The sequence below is a fragment of the Panthera onca genome, chromosome A2 (assembly GCF_046562875.1).
Source record: "Panthera onca isolate mPanOnc1 chromosome A2, mPanOnc1 haplotype 2, whole genome shotgun sequence".
Classification (NCBI taxonomy): domain Eukaryota; kingdom Metazoa; phylum Chordata; class Mammalia; order Carnivora; family Felidae; genus Panthera; species Panthera onca.
In genome coordinates this window covers 11,097,671-11,121,420 of record NC_138340.1, presented here as the reverse complement: position 1 = coordinate 11,121,420, position 23,750 = coordinate 11,097,671, and the positions used below count along the sequence as shown (strand labels likewise).

Genomic DNA, 23,750 nt, shown 5'->3' with positions numbered 1-23,750 from the left:
ATCAAATTGGGCAGAAATGAGGCCATTTGTCATAATCTGATTCTTTTTATTCTAGGAGTTTGTAGGTAGCATAATTGAAGCATCAGGATTATTCTATTCTTCAAGTTTATTTCAGATAAACGTATTAAAAAATGACCCCACTGAGTCCCTTTCAGGTAAAACGGAAATTTTGGAAGGTCATGTATGTTTTCACAAAGCTTGTGACTCCGATTCACATACCTGGACAGGAATCCACACTTGCTGGGGAGTCATCCAGCGATTAAGAAGGAGGAAGATGTAAAACAGACAATATGGATAATATTCATTTGCTGCCTCCTCAGTGGTTTTGGCAAAATTCTGAATAGTGGGAGATATTTCATTTAGAGAAATGGAAGGGCTCACATTTATAAGTAGCACTGGACATTTTCAGAAACCAGAAAATAATTTAATAAAACCCAAAACATGCCACCAGCCTTTCATCTTAATGAATACACTTTACACACGAACCCTGATATTCCGTAATTCAATGAGCAGATAAAGTGCCTGAGAAGGAAATGTTTTGCATAGTGATAAATGCATGACTTAATATTTTGTGCCATCATACTTAAAGTCAAGTTTGACTTAAAAGGCCATATTATATCAATCTATTTTTTACATGTTTCTCTTTCTTTGTAGATTCCACTTGGAGACATGCATTTTATTATCATTTTTTTTTTTTTTGTCAGTGACTATGGTAAGCATGATGGACACAAGCTGTGTGACAGAGCAGGTACCTAATGTGTAGGAAAAAAACCCCACGATCAGCGATAACAACCAGTACATAAAAGTCTGCCTTATCAGGAAGAGCAGTTAATGTAGTGATATAGAAAAGAATGATGTTCAAAAGAGTGAAGTCTGGTGGTCTCAGATCTTTCTCTGTTTTAAACTTATATCAATAGCTGTGGTAGCCAAGACTAGACTTTCCATAGGACTAGCATAAGTCATGAATGGTTGTTTTGTTGTTGTTATTGTTGTTGTTTTTGTTTTTGTTGTTTTTGGTCAAACAAAAGAAAAAGTACTCCCTATGATACATTTCACATGAGAAGAAATTATTCTTAATATATCCATGTCGTCCTTTGAAAAATATGTAAGAATTTCCAAATATTTTAATCCAAAGTAAGGAATAACCTTGGGAGAGGAAGAAAATGACAACGGGAAAATCTCTTGGATGTAAGAGATATCAGAAAGCTTAATGAAGTGAGTTAAATAAATTGTGCAGAGAGGGTGAAAGAAAAAAATAGAAATTCCAGGAAAAAATAGAAGAGGCATCTTTCACCTCCACAATCTGATGAAACAATCTCAACATTTGGCTCAGACTTTGGGCCCTGCAATCATGGGAACTTCTTCAGCCCAGGACAATTGGCCCTTTTGTAGCTATCATCCCAGAGAATCTCAGCAGAGCCTCCTTTATGTCTCTGTTCCTCAAGCTGTAGATGAAGGGGTTCAGCATGGGTGTGACCGCCACATACATCACTGAGGATATTGCACTTGAGTGGGAGCTCTGGGTGACAGCAGAGCTGAGGTACACTCCTAGGCTTGTACAATAAAATAAGGAGACAACTGAGAGGTGAGACACACAGGTGGAAAATGCTTTGTATTTGCCTTGAGCTGATGAGATTCTACATATGGAGGAAACTATTTTAGAGTAAGAGTAAAGTATTCCAATGAAGGGACCACCAGCCAGCAACATAGCTCCAAAATACAACACCATGTTATTGAGAAAGGTGTCAGGACAGGCAAGTTGGATCATCTGATTGAGTTCACAGAAAAAGTGGGGGATTTCCACCTCTGTACAGAAGGACAGCCGAAACGCCATTAAGGTTTGTAACAAGGAATACAGAACACTCATGATCCAGGACACCAGAACCAGCAGCCCACAGAGCCGGGGGTTCATGATGACCGTGTATTGCAGGGGGTGGTAGATGGCCACAAACCTGTCATAGGCCATCACACTCAGGAGAAAGTCATCCATCCCCGCAAAGGTTATGAAAAAGTATATCTGTGTGATGCAGCCTGCATAGGTTATGACTTTGCTCTGGGTCTGGATGTTCCAGAGCATCTTTGGGATGGTGGTGGAGGTGAAGCAGATGTCTACAAAGGACAGGTTGGCCAGGAACAAGTACATGGGGGTGTGGAGGTGGGAGTCAGAGCTGACGGCCAGGAGGATGAGCAGGTTCCCAAACACAGTGATCAGGTACATGGAGAGGAAAAGCCCAAATATGAGGGGCTGTAGTTCTGGTTCTTCTGAAAATCCCATAAGAAGAAATTCTGAAATTCCTGTATCATTTCCTGGGTCCATGTGGTGGAGGTGACTACCAGTAAAGGGGAAAATAACATGACTAATTTTCACATAAATCGCTTGGCTCACGTGGTTCAAATGCTACAATTTATATTCCCCAGTCAAGAAAGTAATTTCGATATTTTGTGAATGGATCTGAGTCCTTTGAGGGGATCCTTATTTCCTCTCTTACTAGGAATTTTCATCCCAACGTCGATGTTTTCCAATAGGCTAGGTTTTGTCCATTAAAATTTTTTTTCAGTTTATTTATTTATTTTTAAGAGTGAGAGAGAGAGAGAGAGAGAGAGAGAGAGAATGTGTGCATGTCAAGAAGGGGCAGAGAGAAGGAGAGACGGAACTCCAAGCAGCCTCCACGCTGTCAGCGCAGAGCCAGACGTGAGGCCCCAACCCACAAACCGCGAGCTCATGATCTGAGCCGAGATCAAGAGTCAGAGGCCTAACTGACTGAGCCCCCCAGGCGCCCTTGTACATTTTTAATAAGAAATTATTTAATGCATTTGAGGAATATATAGAGCGTCAATCGTGTTTTCAGCATTTCCAAGTCATAAAGTAGAGGGTGCTGAACAGAAAAATTACCTAATATTCAGTGATGTGCATAGGATATATGCATACATAAAAATTAAATAATCTTGGGATGGAGATAGATGTCATGAGGAAAATGAAGCAGGTATAGGAAGAGAGTGGTTGAGGTGTGATGTTGGGTGTTTAGTCAAGATTGGCTAAGAAGGTGACATTTGAACAGAGACCTGAAAGACTAGAGAAAACTGCCTGGAAACTGCCAGAGCGTCGGCTAAGGCAAAGGCCTTGAGGAAGCGCTTTTTTTTCCCAGAAAATCAAGGCTCAGAAGGAAGCCAGTGTGTTAAGGACTAAAGGCAATGGCTGTGAATTTTGTAGAACCATGTTGCCTCACAGCTGCCTAAGTTCAAGACACAGGGAGCTCCTCGTCCATACTGTGTACCTCTTTCACTTTATTCATCTGGTTACTGTAGTGTCCTGTCCGTGGAACATCTCTTCTCAGTATCATCTATTGACTGAGTCTGGTCTGTGTATTATAGGGTCACCTTGGAATAGAGGAGCTCATGTACCCCTGCTTGGAGATCTGCTTTCACTGCACACACACACACACACACACACACACACACTTTCACATACACACAACACAATTTCATCATATCCTCCTGGTGTGTGTTACTTCTCTGTCCTTCTCACGTCCCCCTGCCTGCCTCAACACACTTTTAGGATATGAACGCAAACACATCACAATACCTTTCCCAGAAAGAAGGTAGAAATTGTACCCCGAAAGTCCTATTCATAGCTTCCCAAGAACAAATAATCCCGGGGCTCCGTTTTGGAATGGTCACTTTCTGACCTGTATGTAATGAAACATAAAAAATTATGTGCGACGAGTAGAGAGAGAGAAAATGTTGCTGGTGGCACCCAATCCTGGTCGTATCCCATTTGTCTCCAGCAAAAATGATGAAAGGACAAAAATAAGTTTGTCCAAAGGACAGAAGTAATGCTATCTTTATGGTGTGAAACATCTTACATATTGAACATCACAAGAGAATAGAACACTTCTCACAATTTGGGCATTTTTATGCCCAGAGAGCAGAGAGAAGAAGACTTGATTTTCCTGTGTCTATTCTATCTTCGTTTGACTGATCAGTTTTTATATGGTCCAAGAGAGGATGAGGCAAGCCTGTTTAGCATTTTTCTTATGTGACATCTTTTTTCGTGTATTTGTTATTCTTACGCTTTGGGTTTAATCACTTTCTTCACAAGTCTGATGACCACAACTAGGGATGGTTTTGTTCCTTGTCCAACATGCAAAGACATCCCCAGACTCTATAAAATCCTACACACCCCATGACAATCTCTTCTCTTACTCTGAATAATCTGCATGTGACTTATCTGAGGACACTATTTTGCACTCACATTTATTGGACTGCACTCTTGTCTGTCATTGTGATGTAATTATCAAAGGAGCAGGAACTTCTCTTCATCTTCTTCTTTCCAAAATATGTGCATGTATAGGCACTTACATGGAAAAAAAGTCAAGAACATGAGACATTATGAAATACAAAGAGTAATAGAGGAAATAAAACCAGGTTAAAGAGAACGGTTTCAGTACAACTGTATTAAACAAAATTGAATGGAGTTTTGAGAACTAACTGAAACATGATCTACAGGACCACTAAGTCAACAAAATCAACCCAGATGAATCATAAAATTCCCCAAGACCTGGAAATAAAAGAGCATAACATATAAAGTTCTGAGAAATTTCTGGTACTAGCAGATGCACTTTTCGTATTGGTTGAATGAATCAGGAATTAGGTCTTATTATATATGCACTTTTAGCGCGACAAAGCTGAATTTAAATGTGGTTAAAAGACCGGACTGTTGAGTGAAAGCTGGCACAAATGGCTTTCTACGTGGAAGGAAGTGTGGTGCTCATTTCACACATCTCACAAAAAAATCCAAAAGAGTAAACCCTCAGTGTAAGAGTATCCGCTGCATTTTAGATACACATCTAGAAAACTACATGTCAAAAAAATCTACAGGTGGACAAACCATCATAATTAAGGCAAAAAAACAAACAAACTCAGAAACGAAAATACCTAACTAAAAATCAATACAGAAGTGTGATTTACAACAAGTATTCGAAATGCTGATACTTATAGATAAATAGGCATATAATACGTGGACATATAATAATAACAGACAAATGAACATAGTGATCAAATATATGAATCTTTACTGGAGCTCACTAATAGTTTAAAAAATCAACAAGAAATCTCTTTCACACCCATTTCCCTGAGAAATCACTCAAAGGGCTGTCACATTGAGTGGGGTCGGAAATTTTAACCAATTAACAAAGGGGCACTTTCTAATTTTGCTGTCATAATTGTGAAGCGTTATAACATCTTCGGAGGCTGTGAAGACAATTACAAATATTAAAAATACAGATCCTCTTGGGGCGCACGGCTGGCTCAGTTGGTAGAGCACACAACTCTTGAGCTTGGGGTTTGAAGTTCAAGTCCCATGTTGGGTGTAGAGATTTTTGAAAAAAAAAATGTTTAAACAAAAATACAGATATTTTTTAACTCAGGATTTCTCAGTCTCTACTGTATGGACATTCCCAGCCAGATCCTTCCCTGTGGGGTGTGTCCTATATATTGTAGGATTAGAACATCCCTGGCCTCCACGCACCCCTCTCCAGTGTGACAGCCAAAAATGTCTTTGAACATTGCTCAATATACTCTGGGGTACAAAATCACTTTTGGGTGAGAAACATAGTATTAAGTATTTAAAAATATTTTGAAGCATTGATATAATAGTAATTTAATGAGAAAAATATGAAAGACTACCAAAGGTGTAATGGCACAGCCACACCATGATGCGTCATACCGGCCTTGAAATAATAAATCAGGGGTGCCTGGCTGGCTCAGTAGGTAGAGAGTGAGACTCTTGATCTTGAAGTTGTGAGTTCATGCCCCATATTGGGTGTAGATATTGCTTAAAAATAAAATCTTTAAAAGAAAAAGAACTAATGAATCAGCATTATACTACTTGACTAGAGGGACATAGGTAAGGTACTACTGAGTTAGAAGGATGGGCAGAGAAAAGCTAGAAAGAACGATGGTGTCAGAACATAAAGAGTGCTTCCAATATGCATTGCTGTCTTCCTATACATTTGAATTGAAAGTGTGTGAATATGTATGTGTACGTAACAGAAAAATTTTAAAAGCAATGAAGACTTTTAAGAAAGAGAAACAGCGAAAATGCACTTGGGTTAGGCAGAGTGGTTCAAAAACCACCGCATGAAACAAAATTAAAGAACCAAAGCAACTTCTGAATAAAAAGATTTAAAAGAATAATAATTTAATGATAGTTTCATGGGTCCAAATCTAATTTAGATTGCTAGGGATTCAGGAATAAAAGAATATGAAAAAAGTCTTTTCATGTGGAGAGAAAGTGATATCTAAGGTTTTAATTTCACGTCACATAGAGATAGATAGACCAGCTATGCTTATGGAAGATAACGGTTGATTCTTTTAAAAAAAAATTTTTTTTTTAATATTTATTTATTTATTTTTGAGAGACAGAGAGAGACAGAGCACAAGCCAGGGATGGGCAGAGAGGAAAGGAGACACACAATCTGAAGCAGGCTCCAGGCTCTGAGCCATCAGCACAGAGCCCGACATGGGGCTCGAACTCACAAACCGCGAGATCATAACCTGAGCTGAAGTTGGAAGCTTAACCGACTGAGCCCCCCAGGCACCCCAAAGATAAAGGTGATTCTTAGTGAAACATAAAAAAGAATGCCTTACAAGTGTTGGAATTCTGATTGTAGAAATAGATCCAATAATAAAAGGCCAAAAGGAACAAACGAGGAATACAGAGAAGTGAAAATTAGTTGGAAATATGTAGAAGGGGGGATTTATGAGCACTAAGTAGCAGAAGGACTTAGAATTTAATTTTGTGGACAGTAGTGTCTTCACGAGGGAAGAATATTAAGGTGACAGATCAATTCTTTCAGATCAATTCTTTCAGGAAAATATAAATAAATAAAAATAGAAAAAGCTGTGGAGGGAGTATGACTACGTCATAGACTACCACACAAAATTTACACACTCTCATACATTCTGCACAAATACATCTATACGTGCATTAAAAAATAAACAAAATGGCAAGTAGTTCACGAAATAAATGCCAATTCTTTTTCTGAAAAAAAAGAAAAAAAAGGAGTAAAAAAACCCAGAAATAAAACCATTCCAACCCCACTATGCAAACACCAAGGACTCCCACAGACGACTTTCAATAGAGAAAGTGGGTGGCTAGCTAACCCAGAATACATTCAGACTCACAGGTTGTGAGCTGATTGTGAAGGGAGCTCATTAGCATACCCCGTTTCACATAGTACACTTAAAATTTTTATTTTTTTAATGTTTATTTATTTATTTTGACACAGAGAGAGCATGAATGGGAGGGGGCAGAGAGAGAATGAGAGAATCCGTAGCAGGCCCCGTGCTGTCAGAGCAGAGCCCAAAGTCGGGCTCAATCTCATGACCCCTGATATGAATTGAGCTGAAATCAAGATTCGGACCCTCAACTGGCTGATTCAGCCGGGTGCCCCTAAAAAATTTCATTTGAATACTCAAGGAGAGAAGGTGCTGTGATATGTATGTTTCAAGTACTGCTCTTGCAAGGATGCACTTGCAAACATTCTTTCATCCGGGTTTTTCTCATCAGTATGGAATTGTAGTGTATGTCCCATCTTAAAAATGAAAAGACATGTCCTCACTTCAATGTACATCCCTCAACAACCAGTACTAGACTTTTCTACTCTGGTTAATTGCAAAGATCCTCGGTCTCAGGTTCTACCTTTGTGCTTCCCATCCCCCCTCTAAATGAGTTTCCATTATTATCACTTAGTTGTTAACGTTGAACATTGCATTTCTGACTTCAATATTTACTTCTATTTATAGCATCATAAATACATTAATCAATCAATCAATCAATCAATCAACTTACTAATCAAGCCAGCAAACAACTACAGCAAACTCTCAGCTCTGGCTAGGCTAGATTGGCTCTCAGGTGACCTCAGGTAAATGTTCTTAACTTTCATTCTCTTGACCTTCTCCGGTAGTACTTACTGCGATGTAAAACTCATCTAGATGGGGTCTCTGGGAGGAAGGTCTCTACATGCAAATCAAAATACCCATCTCGTTGGTAGATGGTGGAGGATGAAGCTCTGTCCCAGACGCGACAGCTGGGATGGGTCAAACTTCAGTGTCCCATCCAGACTTAGGACTGCAAAAGAAACGACCATGTCTTGTCCAGCCCGAGGTGTACACACTATGAGGCTGCAACAGAGGAGGTATTTGCAGCCTCTTAATTCTGCTCATTAGGCACATTTCCCTCTTGTCTCTCCCACCTTTAGGCACGTGATTACCCTACGGGACACCAGGGTGGACAGAAAGGAAATTTTCCCTGTTGAATTTCTGTTGCTAGGAGACCAGGTGATAAGGCAGCTGAAGTCCATTTTTCTTACTCTTTTTCTATTACTTCTGTCTTTCAGAGATCTAAACTCCCAGCATGTTATCTCAATCCTGAATGAACATTTTCTCCTGTTTAAGACTGAGAAATCAGTTTTTGACTAGGTCCCTTGGACTCTTCAAAGCATTGACTTGGGTTAAAGACATAGCCCCTAATATCTTTGGAAAGTAACTTTTCTCTTTTTCAACGAAGATGTGAGGTTTGCTCCTTTGATATAAAACCTGGGGCACTACACTCGTGGGCTTCATGATAGTTTTGCCAAAACAATTAGGGATTTCATATTTACATCACCAGTTTAAAGGCATTACTTAAAATGCCATTATAAAATGTTTGTTAATTGTCAGAGATATATTTACATCTTTTTACGCACTGTAACCTGAGTTCAGCAGCTCTAGGAATAGCCTGATTTTTATAAAAGTATATTCTGTAAGAAAGTACTAGTGTGAACTCCATTCCCCATGGAGAAATGGGGCTTGAAGAAGTTAGTGATCTTCTCAAAGTTATCATTGTGGAAATAGATGGGTGTTCATTGGATCCTGTCAAGACGTTCCCAGTTTTCAAACTCTGTGCCCGTGGTTCCCTCCCAGAGATGAGTCTTTCCCCCTGGGGTATTTGACAATGTCTGAGGCATGCTGCTAAACACCTGTGGTGAGCAGGACAGCTCCCAACACAAATCATCATCCTGCCTCAAAGGCCAAATTGAAAATGTGAGAAAACCTACTCTAGCCCAGCACTTCTTCAACTTCAAGGTGCATACGAATCACCTAGAATTCTAGTTTAAATGCAAATTATGACATTGCAGGTGCTGGTGGGCCAGGAGTTTGGTGCGTCTAATGAGCCCCTGAATGATGTTGATACTGTAAGTCCTGGTCCATGGACCACTCTTTGAGTAGCAAGGTTGTGGTCCTGGGATAGAGCAAGGTGCAGGTGGTCATAGGTCTTCTTCACAAAATAAATTGTGTTTGCATAAGTTTTGGAATGCTAAGCGTATCCAGTCATTCTAGGGGCTGTGATAAATTCTGTGTTTGTTTCTTTTACATAAGGGCCTTTGAGTGACATGAAATAAAATACTGTTGGTAAAGGGCTTTCCAGTAGGCAGAATAAGAGCCTTCTGATGTCGTCCACATTCTAAACCCTAGAAACTTTCAATGTGTTTATTTTTATAGTAAGGGGGGGGAGATTAAAGTAGCAAGTGGAACAAGGCTGGTAATGAGCTGACCTTAAACTAAGGTTGGCCAAGATTGTGCAGGTGGCACTAATGTAATCACCATGGTCCTCCAAATGTTGGAGAGGAAGGCAGAGTAGTTGGATCAGAGAGAGATGTGAGGACACCACATTGCTGGCTTTCAAGATGCAGAAAAGGCAATGATCCAAAGGATGCTTGTTGTCCCTAGAAACCACAATAGGAAAGAAGACGGTCTCTCCTGGAGCATCCATGAAGGAACCAGGCCCTGCAGACATCTTGATTTTAGCCTATGGAGACTTACTTCAGGCTTCTGACCTCTAAATAGTAATAGCATAAATGTGTTTCTTTTGAGCTTCTAGTGTGGTAATCTGTTAATCAGAAATAGCAATGTAATATAGAAATTCATCCAATAAAATGGTTTTGGAGGAAAAGGCATTTTAGTCTCTCAGTTAATTCATTTCTCTTCTCTTGGTAAGGGCATTATGTGTTGAAATCCAACCTCAACTGGAAGAAAAAAAATAAAGTCATTTTGGAGCTTCTGCTCCATTTCTTAAAAGGAATGGAAAAAGTGAACTCCCCATTGATAAAATATAAATGTGACTCTATCTATCTATCTATCTATCTATCTATTATCTATCTATCAATCTATCTATCTATCTATTTTATATAAATACGCCTAACATAGGGATTGAACTCATGACCCTGAGATCAAGTGTCACATGTGTGCAGCTCTTGGTTGGCTAGGTCCATGGAGGGTGGGAATCTTGATCTCAGGTCTGTGGGTTTAAGCCCAATGTTGGGTGCAGAGGTTACTTAAAAATAATATCTTTCCCCCCAAAAAATTGCATGCTCTACCAACTGAGCCAACCAGGCACTCTGTGACTTTAGATTTAAACATAAGTTCTGGTTTTGAGGCCTTTATGCATTGATATAAAAAAAGGTAATCTGGGGTGCTTCAGTACCTCAGTCGGTTAAGCAACTGGTTCTTGATTTTGGCTAATATCATGATCTCGTGGTTGTGGGATCAGCCCCACATTGGGCTCTGGTCTGACAGTGTGAAGCCTGCTTGGGATTCTCTCTCCCTCTCTCTCTCCCCATTCCCCATCCACCTTCTCTTTCTCTCCCTCTCTCTGTGTCTCAAAGTAAATAAGTAAACATTGAAAAGAAGAGCAAAAACGTCATTTATTACTAAAATTAAGTTCACCCATTATACTTTAAGTATTTGAGTCTAAATTCCTACACTTTTAAAACTCCATATTAATTCAAACATTCATTGGTTTGATTTCTATCCTCTCCAAATATCCTTTCAACATCGAAGATGGGATTCTTGTGTCTGTGTCATACATACATCGATAAGAGCGTATTTGTATGAAATAATATACAAATGCGTAGATATGTGCACGTACATACACTCCCTACTTATGAAAGACTTCTTGGACTCACCCAGTATTTCCAAACACTGTACTTATTCCTAAACACATCTGCCTGAATTAGACGTATTAACCCACATCACCATCAGAACTAAGGAAACAGAGGTTTCGGGTGGATCACAATGTTTACGATTATGTAATAAAGCTTTAAAGCTTTTGTGCACTTTCTTGAATTACATTTAAATGGATTTAGGCAGTATGAACTCGGTTTTTGTATGATTCCTTTAATTCAGAATATTTTGCATTTTACTATTTGTTTTAAAATTTATTTATTTATTTATTTATTGAGTGCAAGAGCAGGGGAAGGGCAGAGAGAGAGAAATAGAGAGGATCCGAAGCATGTTCCATGCTGTCAGTGTAGAGCTCAGTGTGGGGCTTGACCCCACAATTGTGAGATCGTGATGCGAGCCGAAATCAAGAGTCAGTTGCGTAACCGACTATATGGCATTTTAAATATGTTTAGCTTATTGTGTGCCATTGCATTTCAATGGATTATTTAAAAGAAAAAAATCCCTTATAACTGAAAAATGAATTCAGCAGGCTATAACGTCAATATACAAAAATTGGCTGCATTTCTGCACACTAATCACAAACTATCAGAAAGAAAAATGAAGAAAACAATCTCATTTACAACTGCATAAACAAGAATAAAATACCTGAGAACAAGGTTAATCAAGGCAGTGAAACACTTGTATACTGAAAACTATAAGACAATTGCTGAAAGAAATGAAGTCACAAACAAATGAAAAAAAAGACCATGCTCATTGACTGGAAGAATGAATACTGTTGAAATGTCCATATACCCAAAGCAATCAGTGGATTCAGAGCACTCCCTGTCAAAATTCCAATGGCACTTTTTTTTTAATAGAAATAGAACAAGCACTTCTACGATATGTCTGGAACCACAAAAGAACCGAATAGCCAAGCAATCTTGAGAAAGAAGAGAAAAGCTGGAGGCATCAAACTATGTTACAAAGCTACGGTAACCAACACGGCATGTTATTGGCATAAAAAACACACAGATCAATGCAACAGAATCGACAGCCCAGGAACAAATCCACTGTATATATGGTTAATTAGTTTATGACAAAGGAGGCAAACATATACAGTAAGGTAAGAACAGTCTCTTCAGCAAATGGTGTTGGGTAAACTGGAGAGCCACACGCAAAAGAATAAAACTGGACCACTGTCTTACACCACAGGCAAAAAGTAACTCAAAGTGGATTAAAGACTTGAACATAAGACCTGAAGCCATAAAACTCCTGGGGAAAAAAACATTTTGATTTTGGCAATGATTTTGGGATCTGACATCAAAAACAAGAGGACAAAAGCAAGAATAAGCAGGGTCTACATCAAAGTAAATCTTCTGCATGGCAAGGAAACCATCAACAAAATGAAAAGGCAACCTCTCGAGTGGCAGAGAATATTTGCAAATCATACATATCATAAGAGGTAAATATCCTGAAGTATATAAAAAACTCAATAGCAAAGACAGAAAAGGACCCCAGCCCAGGAAGATGGCCCTGACTTCATTGTTGCACCCCTTCTCCAAGCTTCTGGATCTGGCCAGACTCCCAACTGGTCTTCAGGGCCATCAAGGTCCTACATTCAGGAGCTGCCACGTGACAGACCTGACTGGATGAAAGTTGGGCTGACCTTGGGCACCTCCAGCTTCTTGTGGATCTATCTGACCAAACAGCATAATGAAGATGTTTTAGAGTGTAAAAGAAGAAATGGGTCGGAATAAACGACTGAAACACTAATACAATATACTCCACATAGTAATGGCACCAGCTCCTTTGGATTCAGCAGTGTGTTGAGCTGTAGACATGAGAGAAAAGGTTCTATGCGGATGTATGTCAAATCAGCTTTCATGAATGAAAAATAATGAAATGAAAAAAATAAAAAGAAAAGCAAACAATATGATTCATACATGGGCAGAGGATCTGAATAAGCATTTTTCCACCAAAGACATACAGATGGCTAACAGATACATGAAAAAATGTTTGCCATCACTAACCCCCAGGGAAATACAAATTAACACTGCAATGAGATATCTCTTCATGCCTATTAAAATGGTTACTTTCAAAAAGACAAAAACAACATGTGTTGGTGAGGATGTGGTGAAAAGGGAACCCTCGCGTACTGTTGGTGGGAATGTAAACTGGTTCAATCACTGTGGGAACCTGTGTGGGGGTTCCTTGAAAAATTAAAAATTGAACTACCATATGATTGAACAATGAAACTCCTGAGCATTTATCTGAAGAAAACAGAAACACAGATTCAAAAAGATATACACACCCCCATTTCATTGCAACATGATTTACAATAGCCAAGACATGGAAACAACTGAGATGTTCAAGTGGATGAATGAATAAATAAAGTGTTACTAATGTAACACTGTAGGTTAATGATACTGGAATTAAAACAAATTAAAATTAAATTAAAAAAGAAATTGTTATATATGTATGATATATGTCATATATACATGTGATATATATCATTTGAGAAGAAACATTTCTTTTTAAAAAAAAATTTTTTTTTAAACATTTATTTATTTTTGAGACAGAGAGAGACAGAGCATGAACGGGGGAGGGGCAGAGAGAGAAGGAGACACAGAATCGGAAGCAGGCTCCAGGCTCTGAGCCATCAGCCCAGAGCCTGATGCGGGGCTCAAACTCACGGACCGCGAGATCGTGACCTGAGCTGAAGTCGGACGCTTAACCGACTGAGCCACCCAGGCGCCCCGAGAAGAAACATTTCTAACACATCATTAAAGCTGTCCTATGAAAGATATGGAAATTTTCTTTTTTTTAAGGTTTAGTTACATTTTTTTTTGAGAGAGAGAGCAGGTGAGGGGGAGATACAGAGAGAGAGTGGAACAGAGGATCCGAAGTGGTCTCTGTGCTGACAGCAGTGAGCCTGCTGTAGGGCTCAAACTCATGAACCATGAGACCATGACTTGAGCTGAAATTGGACACTCAACTGACTGAGCCACCCAGGTGCCACAAAAAGATGTGGAAATTTTCAAATATGTCTGACCCAAGGCCAGAAAGAATTGTGGGAACACATGAAAACCGACAAAGGGAAAAACTTGTGTATATATTGGACAGAGCAGACAGCTTAGTAAACTGAGTTTTCTGAAATTGTATAGAGAAGCTGATTTCTAAGAAATGGAAATTTCAGGAAATACATAACAGCAAATTCTATTTCACGATGTTCAAAGAATCATGGCTTTGAGCCCTGCAATCAAGGGCACTTCTTCACTAGCAGGACAATGGTCCCTTTTACACTTGCCATCCCCAAGGATCTCATCAGAGCCTTCTTTATGTCTTTGTTCCTCATGCTGTAGATGACGGGGTTCAGCATAGGCATGATCATTGAGGCTGTTGCACTTGAGCGTGAACTCTGGGTAGCAGCAGAGCTAAAGTATACTCCCAGGACCGTACAATAAAGTAAGGAGACAACCAAGAGGTGAGACGCACAGGTGGAAAATGCTTTATACTTACCCTGAGCTGATGGGATTCTATGTATGGAGGAAATAATCTTAGAATAAGAGTAAAGGATCCCAGCAAGGGGACCACCAGCCACCAACACGGTTAAAAAATACATCACTGTGTCATTAAGAAAGGTGTCAGAGCAGGCAAGTTGGATCATCTGATTAAATTACAGAAAAAGTGATGTGTGTGCAGAAGTGCAGCTGCAGCACCATTAAACTTTGTGATAAGGAATGCAGGACACTCATGATCCAGGACACCAGAGCCAGCAGCCCACAGAGCCGGGGGTTCATGATGCCCGTGTAGTGCAGAGGGGGTGACAGAGGGCCAAAAATCGGTCATAGGCCATCACGGTCAGGATGTAGTTGTCCAGTCCTGTGAAGAGTAGGAAAAAATACATCTGGGTGATGAAGTCCTCATAGGTTATGACCTTGCTCTGGGTCTGGATGTTCCAGAGCATCTTCAGGATGGTGGTGCAGGTGAAGCAGATGTCTACAAAGGACAGGTTGGCCAGGAAGAAGTACATGGGGGTGTGGAGGCGGGAGTCAGAGCCAGGAGGACGAGCAGGTTGCCAAACACAGTGATCAGGTACATGGAGAGGAAAAGCCCAAATATGAGGGGCTGTAATTCTGGTTCCTCTGAAAATCCCCAAAGAAAAAAATGAAATGTGTGTATCATTGCTGAGTCCCATGTGGTGGAGTTGAATACTAGGAGAGAAAATAATAACATGAGTATTTTTCAAGCAAATGAGCTTTACTCGTGTATTACCATTTATTTATTTTTCATTTTTTAAAGTTTTGATTTAAGTTCCAGTTAGTTAACATGCAGTGTAATATCAGTTTCAGGTGCACAGTATAGTGATTCAACATTTCCATAAACAGCCGGTGCTCATCACAACAGGTCCAACCCTTAATCCCCATCACCTATTTTACCCATCCCCCCCACCTTTCTCTCCTCTGGTAACCATCAGTGTGTTCTCTATAGTTAAGAGTGTGCTTCTTGATTTGTCTTATTTTTCTCCCTTTTCTTGTTCGTGTTGTTTCTTAAATTCCACATATGAGTGAAATTTTATGGTTTTTGTCTTTCTCTGACTTATTTTGCTGAGCATACTACTCTCTGGCTCCATCCACATCATTGCAAATGGCAAGATTTCATTCTTTTTGATGGCCGAGTGTGTGTGTGTGTGTGTGTGTGTGTATGTGTGTAAACTCTTCTTCATCCGTTCACCAATCGATTGACACTTGGGCTATTTCCCTAGGTTGGCTATTTGAGATAATATTGCTATAACATCCTTGTGCATGTATCCCTCTGAATTAGTATTTTTTTATCCTTCGGGCAAATACCTAGTAGTGCGACCTACGGAATGGGAGAAGATATTAGCAGAAGACCTATCTGACAAAGAGTTAGTATCCAAAATCTGTAAAGAACTTATCAAACTCAACACCCCCCAAAATAATCCAGTTAATAAATGGACAGAACCTTCAAGACACAGGGAGTCCTTCCTTCCCATGGTTCTTTGCATTTTATTAATTTTTCCCAAGATATTATGTGAATAGAGATATTCCCTTTCTTATTTCCATCTGTTGGTTGACATCCTGGCATTTAAGGGTCACATATTGGAGTATATGAACTCAGGTATAATTCATTGCCCTGAGGACAACTCATACCCTACAACACACACATGCATACACACACACACACACACACACAGAGAGTGCATTATGGCATCCTGGCACTGATTGCTATCAGGCTTTTCCCGCCCTCAACCACCATACTTTTGAAAGAAATGGTACAAGGCAAGCTGTCAACATCAGATTACCTTTATCCTAGAGAATGTGTAAATAGTACTTAAATTTTGTTGAGTATGCCTCCCATGGACATGTAAACATGGGAGCCCTTTTAATATGATCATCTTGTGTCCTGTATTTTCTTTAAAGTGTACTTATTTAAGGGACAGAGAGAGAGAGAGAGGGAGGGAGAGAGAGAATCCTCTGTGCTGGCAGCACAGAGCCCGACACGGGGCTTGAACCCCCAAATTGGGAAATCATGACCTGAGTTGAAACCAAGCACTGAGTGCTTAACAGACTGAGCAACTCAGGTGCCCCTTGTGTCCTGTATTTAAAGAAACATAAAAAAGCAGTTCCAAAAACACAGACAGGAAAGAAATGGAACAGGGGAAAAAAGATCTAATAAGCTCCAATTGTCCCTGAGAGACTGTGATGAAAGGAAAGCTTCCCTGGTTCTGGCAGCATTCCAGCCCCAGTTACATCCATTTGATGCCCACAATAATTAAGATAGCTGGGAAAAAATGTACCTAAACAAGAAAGGAGGGGTATTTTTTATGATGTCAGGATCTTTTACTGATCGCATGTCTCTCTAGAAAATGTGCTAAGGGAATAAACCTGCAATTGACAACAGAAAATATACACTGTACAACAACAGAAGGGGATTTTTCAAGCTGCAATAATAAAAGGTTTTTCTGAATGATTTTAAATGCAAAGCATTTGGAATCAGAAAACCAGGCTTCGAAGGTCAGATCTATCCTATTAAGCTATTTGAACTTGGGAAAGACAATGAATCCATTCCAAATGTGAATATCCTTACTCAAAGAGTGGGGAGAGCAGTGTCCATCCTCCTAGGGTGGTAGACAGCGTTAGTCAGTGTATGTAAAAGGCTTACAATGGTTCCTTCTCATTAGTAAGTGGATGATTATCACTGATGAAGAGATTGGCTGAGTTTTTTCTTCTATGTTGAACAAATATCTTCCTAGTTTCTATACAACTTGGTAATGAAGTATTACGCAGTAAAGCTAGTTAGCATACACTCTTTTGCAAATTAAACACACATTTTTATGTGAATACTCACCGTGAAAGATGATGCCAAGAAGTGTGTGTCTCAAGAAGTGCTGTTGCAAGGAAACAGCTACCTCTATGGCTCTGGGTCTTTCTATAAATACAGAGCGTGCTCAAAACCACCATTCCTTAAAAAGCTCAGGGCACATGCCTCCAAGCCTAACACTCTGTTTTCCTACTCTCCTTGGCTGCAAAACTCCTTGGACATGTTCTAATTTCACTGGAACCACTTTATGCCCCTCTATTCCTTCCTCAGTCTCATCCAACTGGACTTCCGTTCCCACCACTCATTGTCAACAATGATCCCTGTATTGCTGAGTCCAATGGACGCTTCTTTTTTGAACATACTATGTAAATTAATTATAAATGTGTCTACCTAGTCTCAGGTAACCTCAGGTGAAAGCTCTCAGGTTCCAATCTCTCAGAACCTTGCTTGAAATACCTGCTGAGCTCTCAGATTCATCTGGATGGGGTCTAGATGATGAAAGTCTCCACGTGGAGGTCTGACTTCCTCCCTGCATGATTGATCACGGAGACCGAAACTCTTTTCCCAGACAGGACAGCAGGAAGGAGTGAAACATTGGTCCCTCCTCCCCCAGACTTGGGAGCCCCAAAGCAACAATCATGTCCTGGCCATTCCAAGGTTTCATATGCTATGGTTTTGCAGTGAAGGAGACATTTCTAGCTCCTTACGTCTGCTCATTAGACGCTGTTGCCATTGTTACTCCCACCTTGGAGCACATCATTTCTCCATGGGCCACTGGAGTGCACAGAAAGGAAAAATTTCCTGCTGACACTCTGTTCCTGGGAGTTTAGATTAGAAGTCAGGTGAGTCCAGTTTTGTATTACTCACGCTCATGAACTTGCCTGCCTTCCAGAGGTCTAACCAGCTTGCACTTCACCTTCGCCTTGAGTTGATAGTGAATTCATTGAATTGAGGGTTTACTTTACCATTTATAGTTTTGAAGTAATTTTAATAAATGAGGCACGTGATCCTCTTCATGTATGGTTTTGAAAGAAAAGTCTAAGGACTCACTCTAGAGTCTGAAATAAAGTCTGTGTTTGATTCTTTAATCTGAGGGACCCTGAGCTGACCCCAAATATACCCCTGAAAAAGACTTTTAGTAGGCAGAATAATGTCCCCCAAATATTTCCACATCTTAATCTCCAGACTTTTCGAATATATCTGGTGTCATGGCAAAGGAGAATTAGGGTGACAAAGGTATTAACATTGTTAGTCAGCTGACCTGAAGATAAACTTGTTCTGATTATCCAGGTGGGCTCAATAGATCACAAGGTACCTCCAGATATGGAAGACAGAGACAGAAGAGTAGGAATCACAGAGAAATTTTGAGATGCTATGTTGCTGGCTTTGCAGATAAAGGGAGGGACCATGAACTAGGGAATAAAGGTGGCTTTCATTCCCCAGACCTCCAGAATGAACTCTTCTCTGCAGTGTGATTTTAGCCCAGGGAGACCTACTTCAGACTTCTGACTTCCAGAACTATCAGAACATAAATGTATTTGTTCTAAGCCTGCAGCATGGAATTTGTCACAACCACAATAAATATCTATTCCAGATAGTTATCCAATAACACTCTCTTCAAGGGAAATGAAATTCAGCCTTGGATATTATTCATTCATATTCTCTCAGATAAGGACATATGGTGTCGAAATATCAGTTTATGTAGATTAAGAAATCTAAAGTCACTTTGGAGTTGCTCAACCCCAACAGCTGGTAGAGAAAATCTCCCAAGCTATGAGCCATACTGACGTGCAGACACTGAGGGACAAAACCTGAAATATTAAGGTCACTTGTTCTATCTTAAATTTTTATGTCCAAATCTTTATATACTTTTACTTTCATGTTAATCCAAGTTTTCATTCTTATCATTTTTATCCTCTCCCACTTTCTCTCCAGTTTATTTTTGACATGAAATATTGCCTAATAATGAGTCTGTGTGTATGCACATATGTTTACTTGAAAGAAAAATGTGTATAAACACACACGCGCACACACACACACACACACACACACACACACACACACACACACCATACCCCTTGAACATTTTCTTAGGAATTGAAATAATACTACCACACATTTGTTTATTCCCCACAATGTTTACTTGAAAGAAAAATGTGTATAAACACACACACACACACACACACACACACACACACACACACACCATACTCCTTGAACATTTTCTTAGGAATCAAAATATTACCACACATTTGTTCATTCCCCACAATATTCCTCTGAAATTAGTTTTGTTATCCTGCATTACCTTCAGAAATAAGAAAACTGAGACTCAAGAAAATTAAATTTTAATAAGTTACAGAACAGGGGCACCTGGGTGGCTCAGTCTGTTAAGCGTCCGGCTTCAGCTCAGGTCACGATTTCACACTTCGTGGGTTTGAGCCCCGCATTGGACTCTGTGCTGACAGCTCAGAGCCTGGAGCCTGTTTCAGATTCTGTGTCTCCCTCTCTCTCTGCCCCTCCCCCCACTCACACTCTGTCTCCCTCTGTCTCAAAAATAAATAAACATTAAAAATTTTAATAAGTTACAGAACAAAGTAGTTAAAGCTTATTGTGCACTTTCTGGAATTACATATAAATGGAATCATTCACAATATGCTTCTAAATATTTATGACTCCTTTAATTGAGCAAACTCTACAATTTATTTTAAAAAATTTTATTGAAGTGTCATTGATAGTTTCAAGTGTACAACATAGTGATTTGACAGACGACTCTTTATGTTGTGCTCACCACAAGGGTCCAACTGTAAACTTTAAATGGGTGCAGTTTATTGTATATAATTACACCTCAGTGATAGGGTTAAAAGGAAAAAAGTCTAGTGGAGCATGGCTGATGGGAGGATCTAGAACATTAGTAGCTGATTCACATCGAACCAGGATGGAAGGTCTGTCCTCTAACTAGAAAGAACTAGAAAGAAAACAGGTGTCTGTATGGATACAGGACCAATGAAATGAAGTTAAGGCCATTCATGTTTGATATGCCTGCTCTAAATTACTATCAGGTACTATTTTGTATTCAAAATATTCTTTCCTGAAGACTAAACAAAGTCGAATGTGAGCAAAAGAAAGGAAATAATAAAGATCAGGGCAGAAATAAATGATACAGAGACTAAAAAATGCAATGGAAAAATACCAGTGAAACCAAGAGCTGTTCCTTTGAAACGATAAACAAAATTGACAAACCTTGAGCCACATTCATCATGAAAAAAGAGAAAGGACCCAATTAGTAAAATCAGAAACAAAAGAACAGAAGTAACAATTGACACTACAGAAATGCAGAGAATGGTAAGAGAATATTATGAAAAATTATATGCCAACAAAGTGGACAACCTAGAAGAAATGGATAAAGTCCTAGAAACATACAATCTTCCAAAATGGAACTGGGAAGAAATAGAAAATCTGAACAGACCAATTGTCAATAAAAAGTGGGATTGGAAATAAAACATTAAAAAAAAATTTTTAAAAAGGGGTGCCTGGTTGGCTCAGTCGGTTAAGCGTCCGACTTCGGCTCAGGTCATGATCTCGCGGTCCGTGAGTTCGAGCCCCACGTCAGGCTCTGGGCTGATGGCTCGGAGCCTGGAGCCTGTTTCCGATTCTGTGTCTCCCTCTCTCTCTGACCCTCCCCCGTTCATGCTCTGTCTCTCTCTGTCTCATAAATAAATAAAACATTAAAAAAATTTTTTTAATGGAATTGATAATCAGAAAACTACTCAAAACTAAAAGTTCAGGACCAGATGGATGATTTACAGGTGTATTCTACCAGACATTTAAAGAGTTAATATCTATTCTCCTCCAACTCTTCCAAAGTATAGAAGAAGAGGGAAGGCTTCCAAATCCATTCTATAAGGCCAGCATTACCCTGCTACCAGAACCAGAGACCCCACAAAAAAAGAAAACTATAGGCCACTATCCCTGATGAAGATTGATGCAAAAATCCTCACGAAAATACTAGCAAACCACATACAACAATATATTATAATAATCATTGACCTTGATCAGGTGGCATTTATTTCAGAGATGCAAGGATGTTTCAATATTTGAAAATCAATATCATATACTACATAAACAAAATGAAGGATAAAAAACATATGATCATATCAATAGATGCAGAAAAAGCATTTGACAAAATTCAGCATTCATTCATGACAAAAACTCTCAATAAAGAGGGAACATACCTGAACATAATAAATGCCATAAGTGAAAAACTCAAAGCCAGCATCATACTCAATGGGGAAAAACTGAGATCTTTCCCCCTAATGTCAGGAACAAGACAAAGATGTGCACTCTCACAGTTTTATTCGACATAGTATTGGAAGTCCTAGCCTCAGCAATCAGACAAGAAAGAGAAATAAGGGGTATCCATATTGGTAAGAAGTAAGTTAAGCAGCCACTATTTTCAGATGATAGGACACTATACATAAAAATTCCAGAAAATTCTACCAACAAATTACTAGAAGTATGGATAAAGAAGATGTGGTATATAACATATGGTAGAATATTACACAGCAATCAAAAAGAGTGAAATCTTGCCTTTTGAAACAAAGTGGATGAAACTATAGTGTATTATGCTAAGAGAAATAACTCAGTCAGAGAAAGATAAATGTGATGATTTCACTCATATGTGGAATTTAAGAAACAAAACAGATGAATATAGGGAAAGGGAAGGAAAAGTTCAATAAAAACAGAGAGGGAGAAAACCATAAGAGACTCTTGAATACAGAGAACAGGCTGAGGGTTGCTGGAGGGAACCCAGCAACCATGGGGGATGGGCTAAATGGGTGATGGGTATTGAGGAGGGCACTTGTTGGGATGAACACTGGGTGTTATATGTAAGTGATGAATCCCTGGGTTCTACTCCCGCAACCAATACTACACTGTATGTTAACTAACTTGAATTTCAATCAATCAATCAATCAATAAAATTACTAGAAGTAATAAATTAATTCAGTAAAGTACAAGATAAAAAATCAATACCCAGTAATAAGCAACATTCCTATACACTAACAGTGAAGTAGCTGAAAGAACAAAAAATGTTTCTAAACACCATTTACAATTGCACCAAGAAGAATAAAATCTTTAGGAATAACCTCAACCAAAGAAGTGAAAGACCTATACTCCAAAAACTATAAAACACCGATGAAGGAAATAGAAGATAAATAATTGGAAAGATATTCCATGCTTATGGGCTGGAAGAATCAATATTGTGAAAACGTCCGTACTACCCAAAGCCATCTACAGATTCAATGCAATCACTATTGAAATACCACCAGTAGTTTTCAAAAACTAGGACAAATAATGCTAAAATTTGTATGGAACTATAGAAGACCCTGCATAGCCAAAGCAATCCTGAGAAAGAAGACCAGACCTACCAAATTTCAAGATATACTACAAAGCTGTTGTAATTAAGACAGTATGGTATTGGTACGAAAGTAGACACATAGGTCAATGAAACAGAATAGAGACTCCATGACCATGATTATATGGTCAATTAATCTATGACAAAAGAGGTGACAATATTGGGCAAAGACAGTCTTCTCAATAAATGGTGCTGGGAAAACTGGACAGCTACATGTAAAACAATGAAACAGAACCACTTTCTTATGCCACACACAAAAACAAACTAAAAACAGATTAAAGACCTAAATGTGAGACCTGAAACCATAAAAATCCTAGAAAAGAACACAGGCAGTAATTTCTCCGACATCAGCTATAGCAACATCTTTCTAGATAGGTCTCCCAAGGCTAGGGAAACAGAAGTAAACATAAACTATTGGGGCTGCATCAAAATTAAAGGCTTTTACACAGCAAAGGAAACAATAAAACAAAAAAAAAACCCTAGTAAATGGAAGAAGATATTTGCAAGTGACATATCTGACAAAGGGTTAATATCTAAAATACATAAAGAACTCATACAACTAAACACCAAAAAAAAAAAAAAAAAACCCACACAATCAAATTAAAAAATGGGCACAGGACCTGAATAGACATTTCTCTAAAGAAGACATCCAGATGACTACAGACACATAAAAGATGCTCTGCATGACTCATCATCAGGGAAATGCAAATCAAAAGCACAATCGGATACCACCTCACACCTGGCAGAATAGCTAAAATCAAATACACAAGAAAAAAACAAATGTTGGTGAGGGTGTAGAGAAAAAGGAACTCTCATGCACTGTTGGTGGGAATGCAGCCACTGCGGATAACAGTATGGAGGTTCCTCAAAACTTAAAAATAGAACTATTCTATGATCCAATAATTCCACTACTGTTTCCAAAGAAAACAAAAACGCTACGTTGAAAAGATATATGCACCCCTATGTTTATCGCAGCATTACTTATTATAAACAAAATGTGGAAGCAACC

At 39.1% G+C, this 23,750-nt stretch overlaps 1 protein-coding gene and 2 pseudogenes across 1 annotated transcript; 1 reads left to right on the top strand and 2 right to left on the bottom strand.

Annotated features, from left to right (window-relative positions):
• Window positions 1-1,363: 1,363 nt before the first annotated feature.
• Window positions 1,364-2,332, bottom strand: LOC132679760 (olfactory receptor-like protein OLF4). The gene has a single exon (XM_060633588.3). It carries the CDS (start codon window positions 2,315-2,317, stop codon window positions 1,364-1,366), a length of 954 nt encoding a protein of 317 aa, XP_060489571.2. The 5' UTR covers window positions 2,318-2,332.
• A 10,178-nt stretch (window positions 2,333-12,510) lies between these two features.
• LOC132679773 (NADH dehydrogenase [ubiquinone] 1 subunit C1, mitochondrial pseudogene) lies at window positions 12,511-12,740 on the top strand (annotated as a pseudogene).
• A 1,502-nt stretch (window positions 12,741-14,242) lies between these two features.
• LOC132676310 (olfactory receptor-like protein OLF4) lies at window positions 14,243-15,016 on the bottom strand (annotated as a pseudogene).
• Window positions 15,017-23,750: the final 8,734 nt, after the last annotated feature.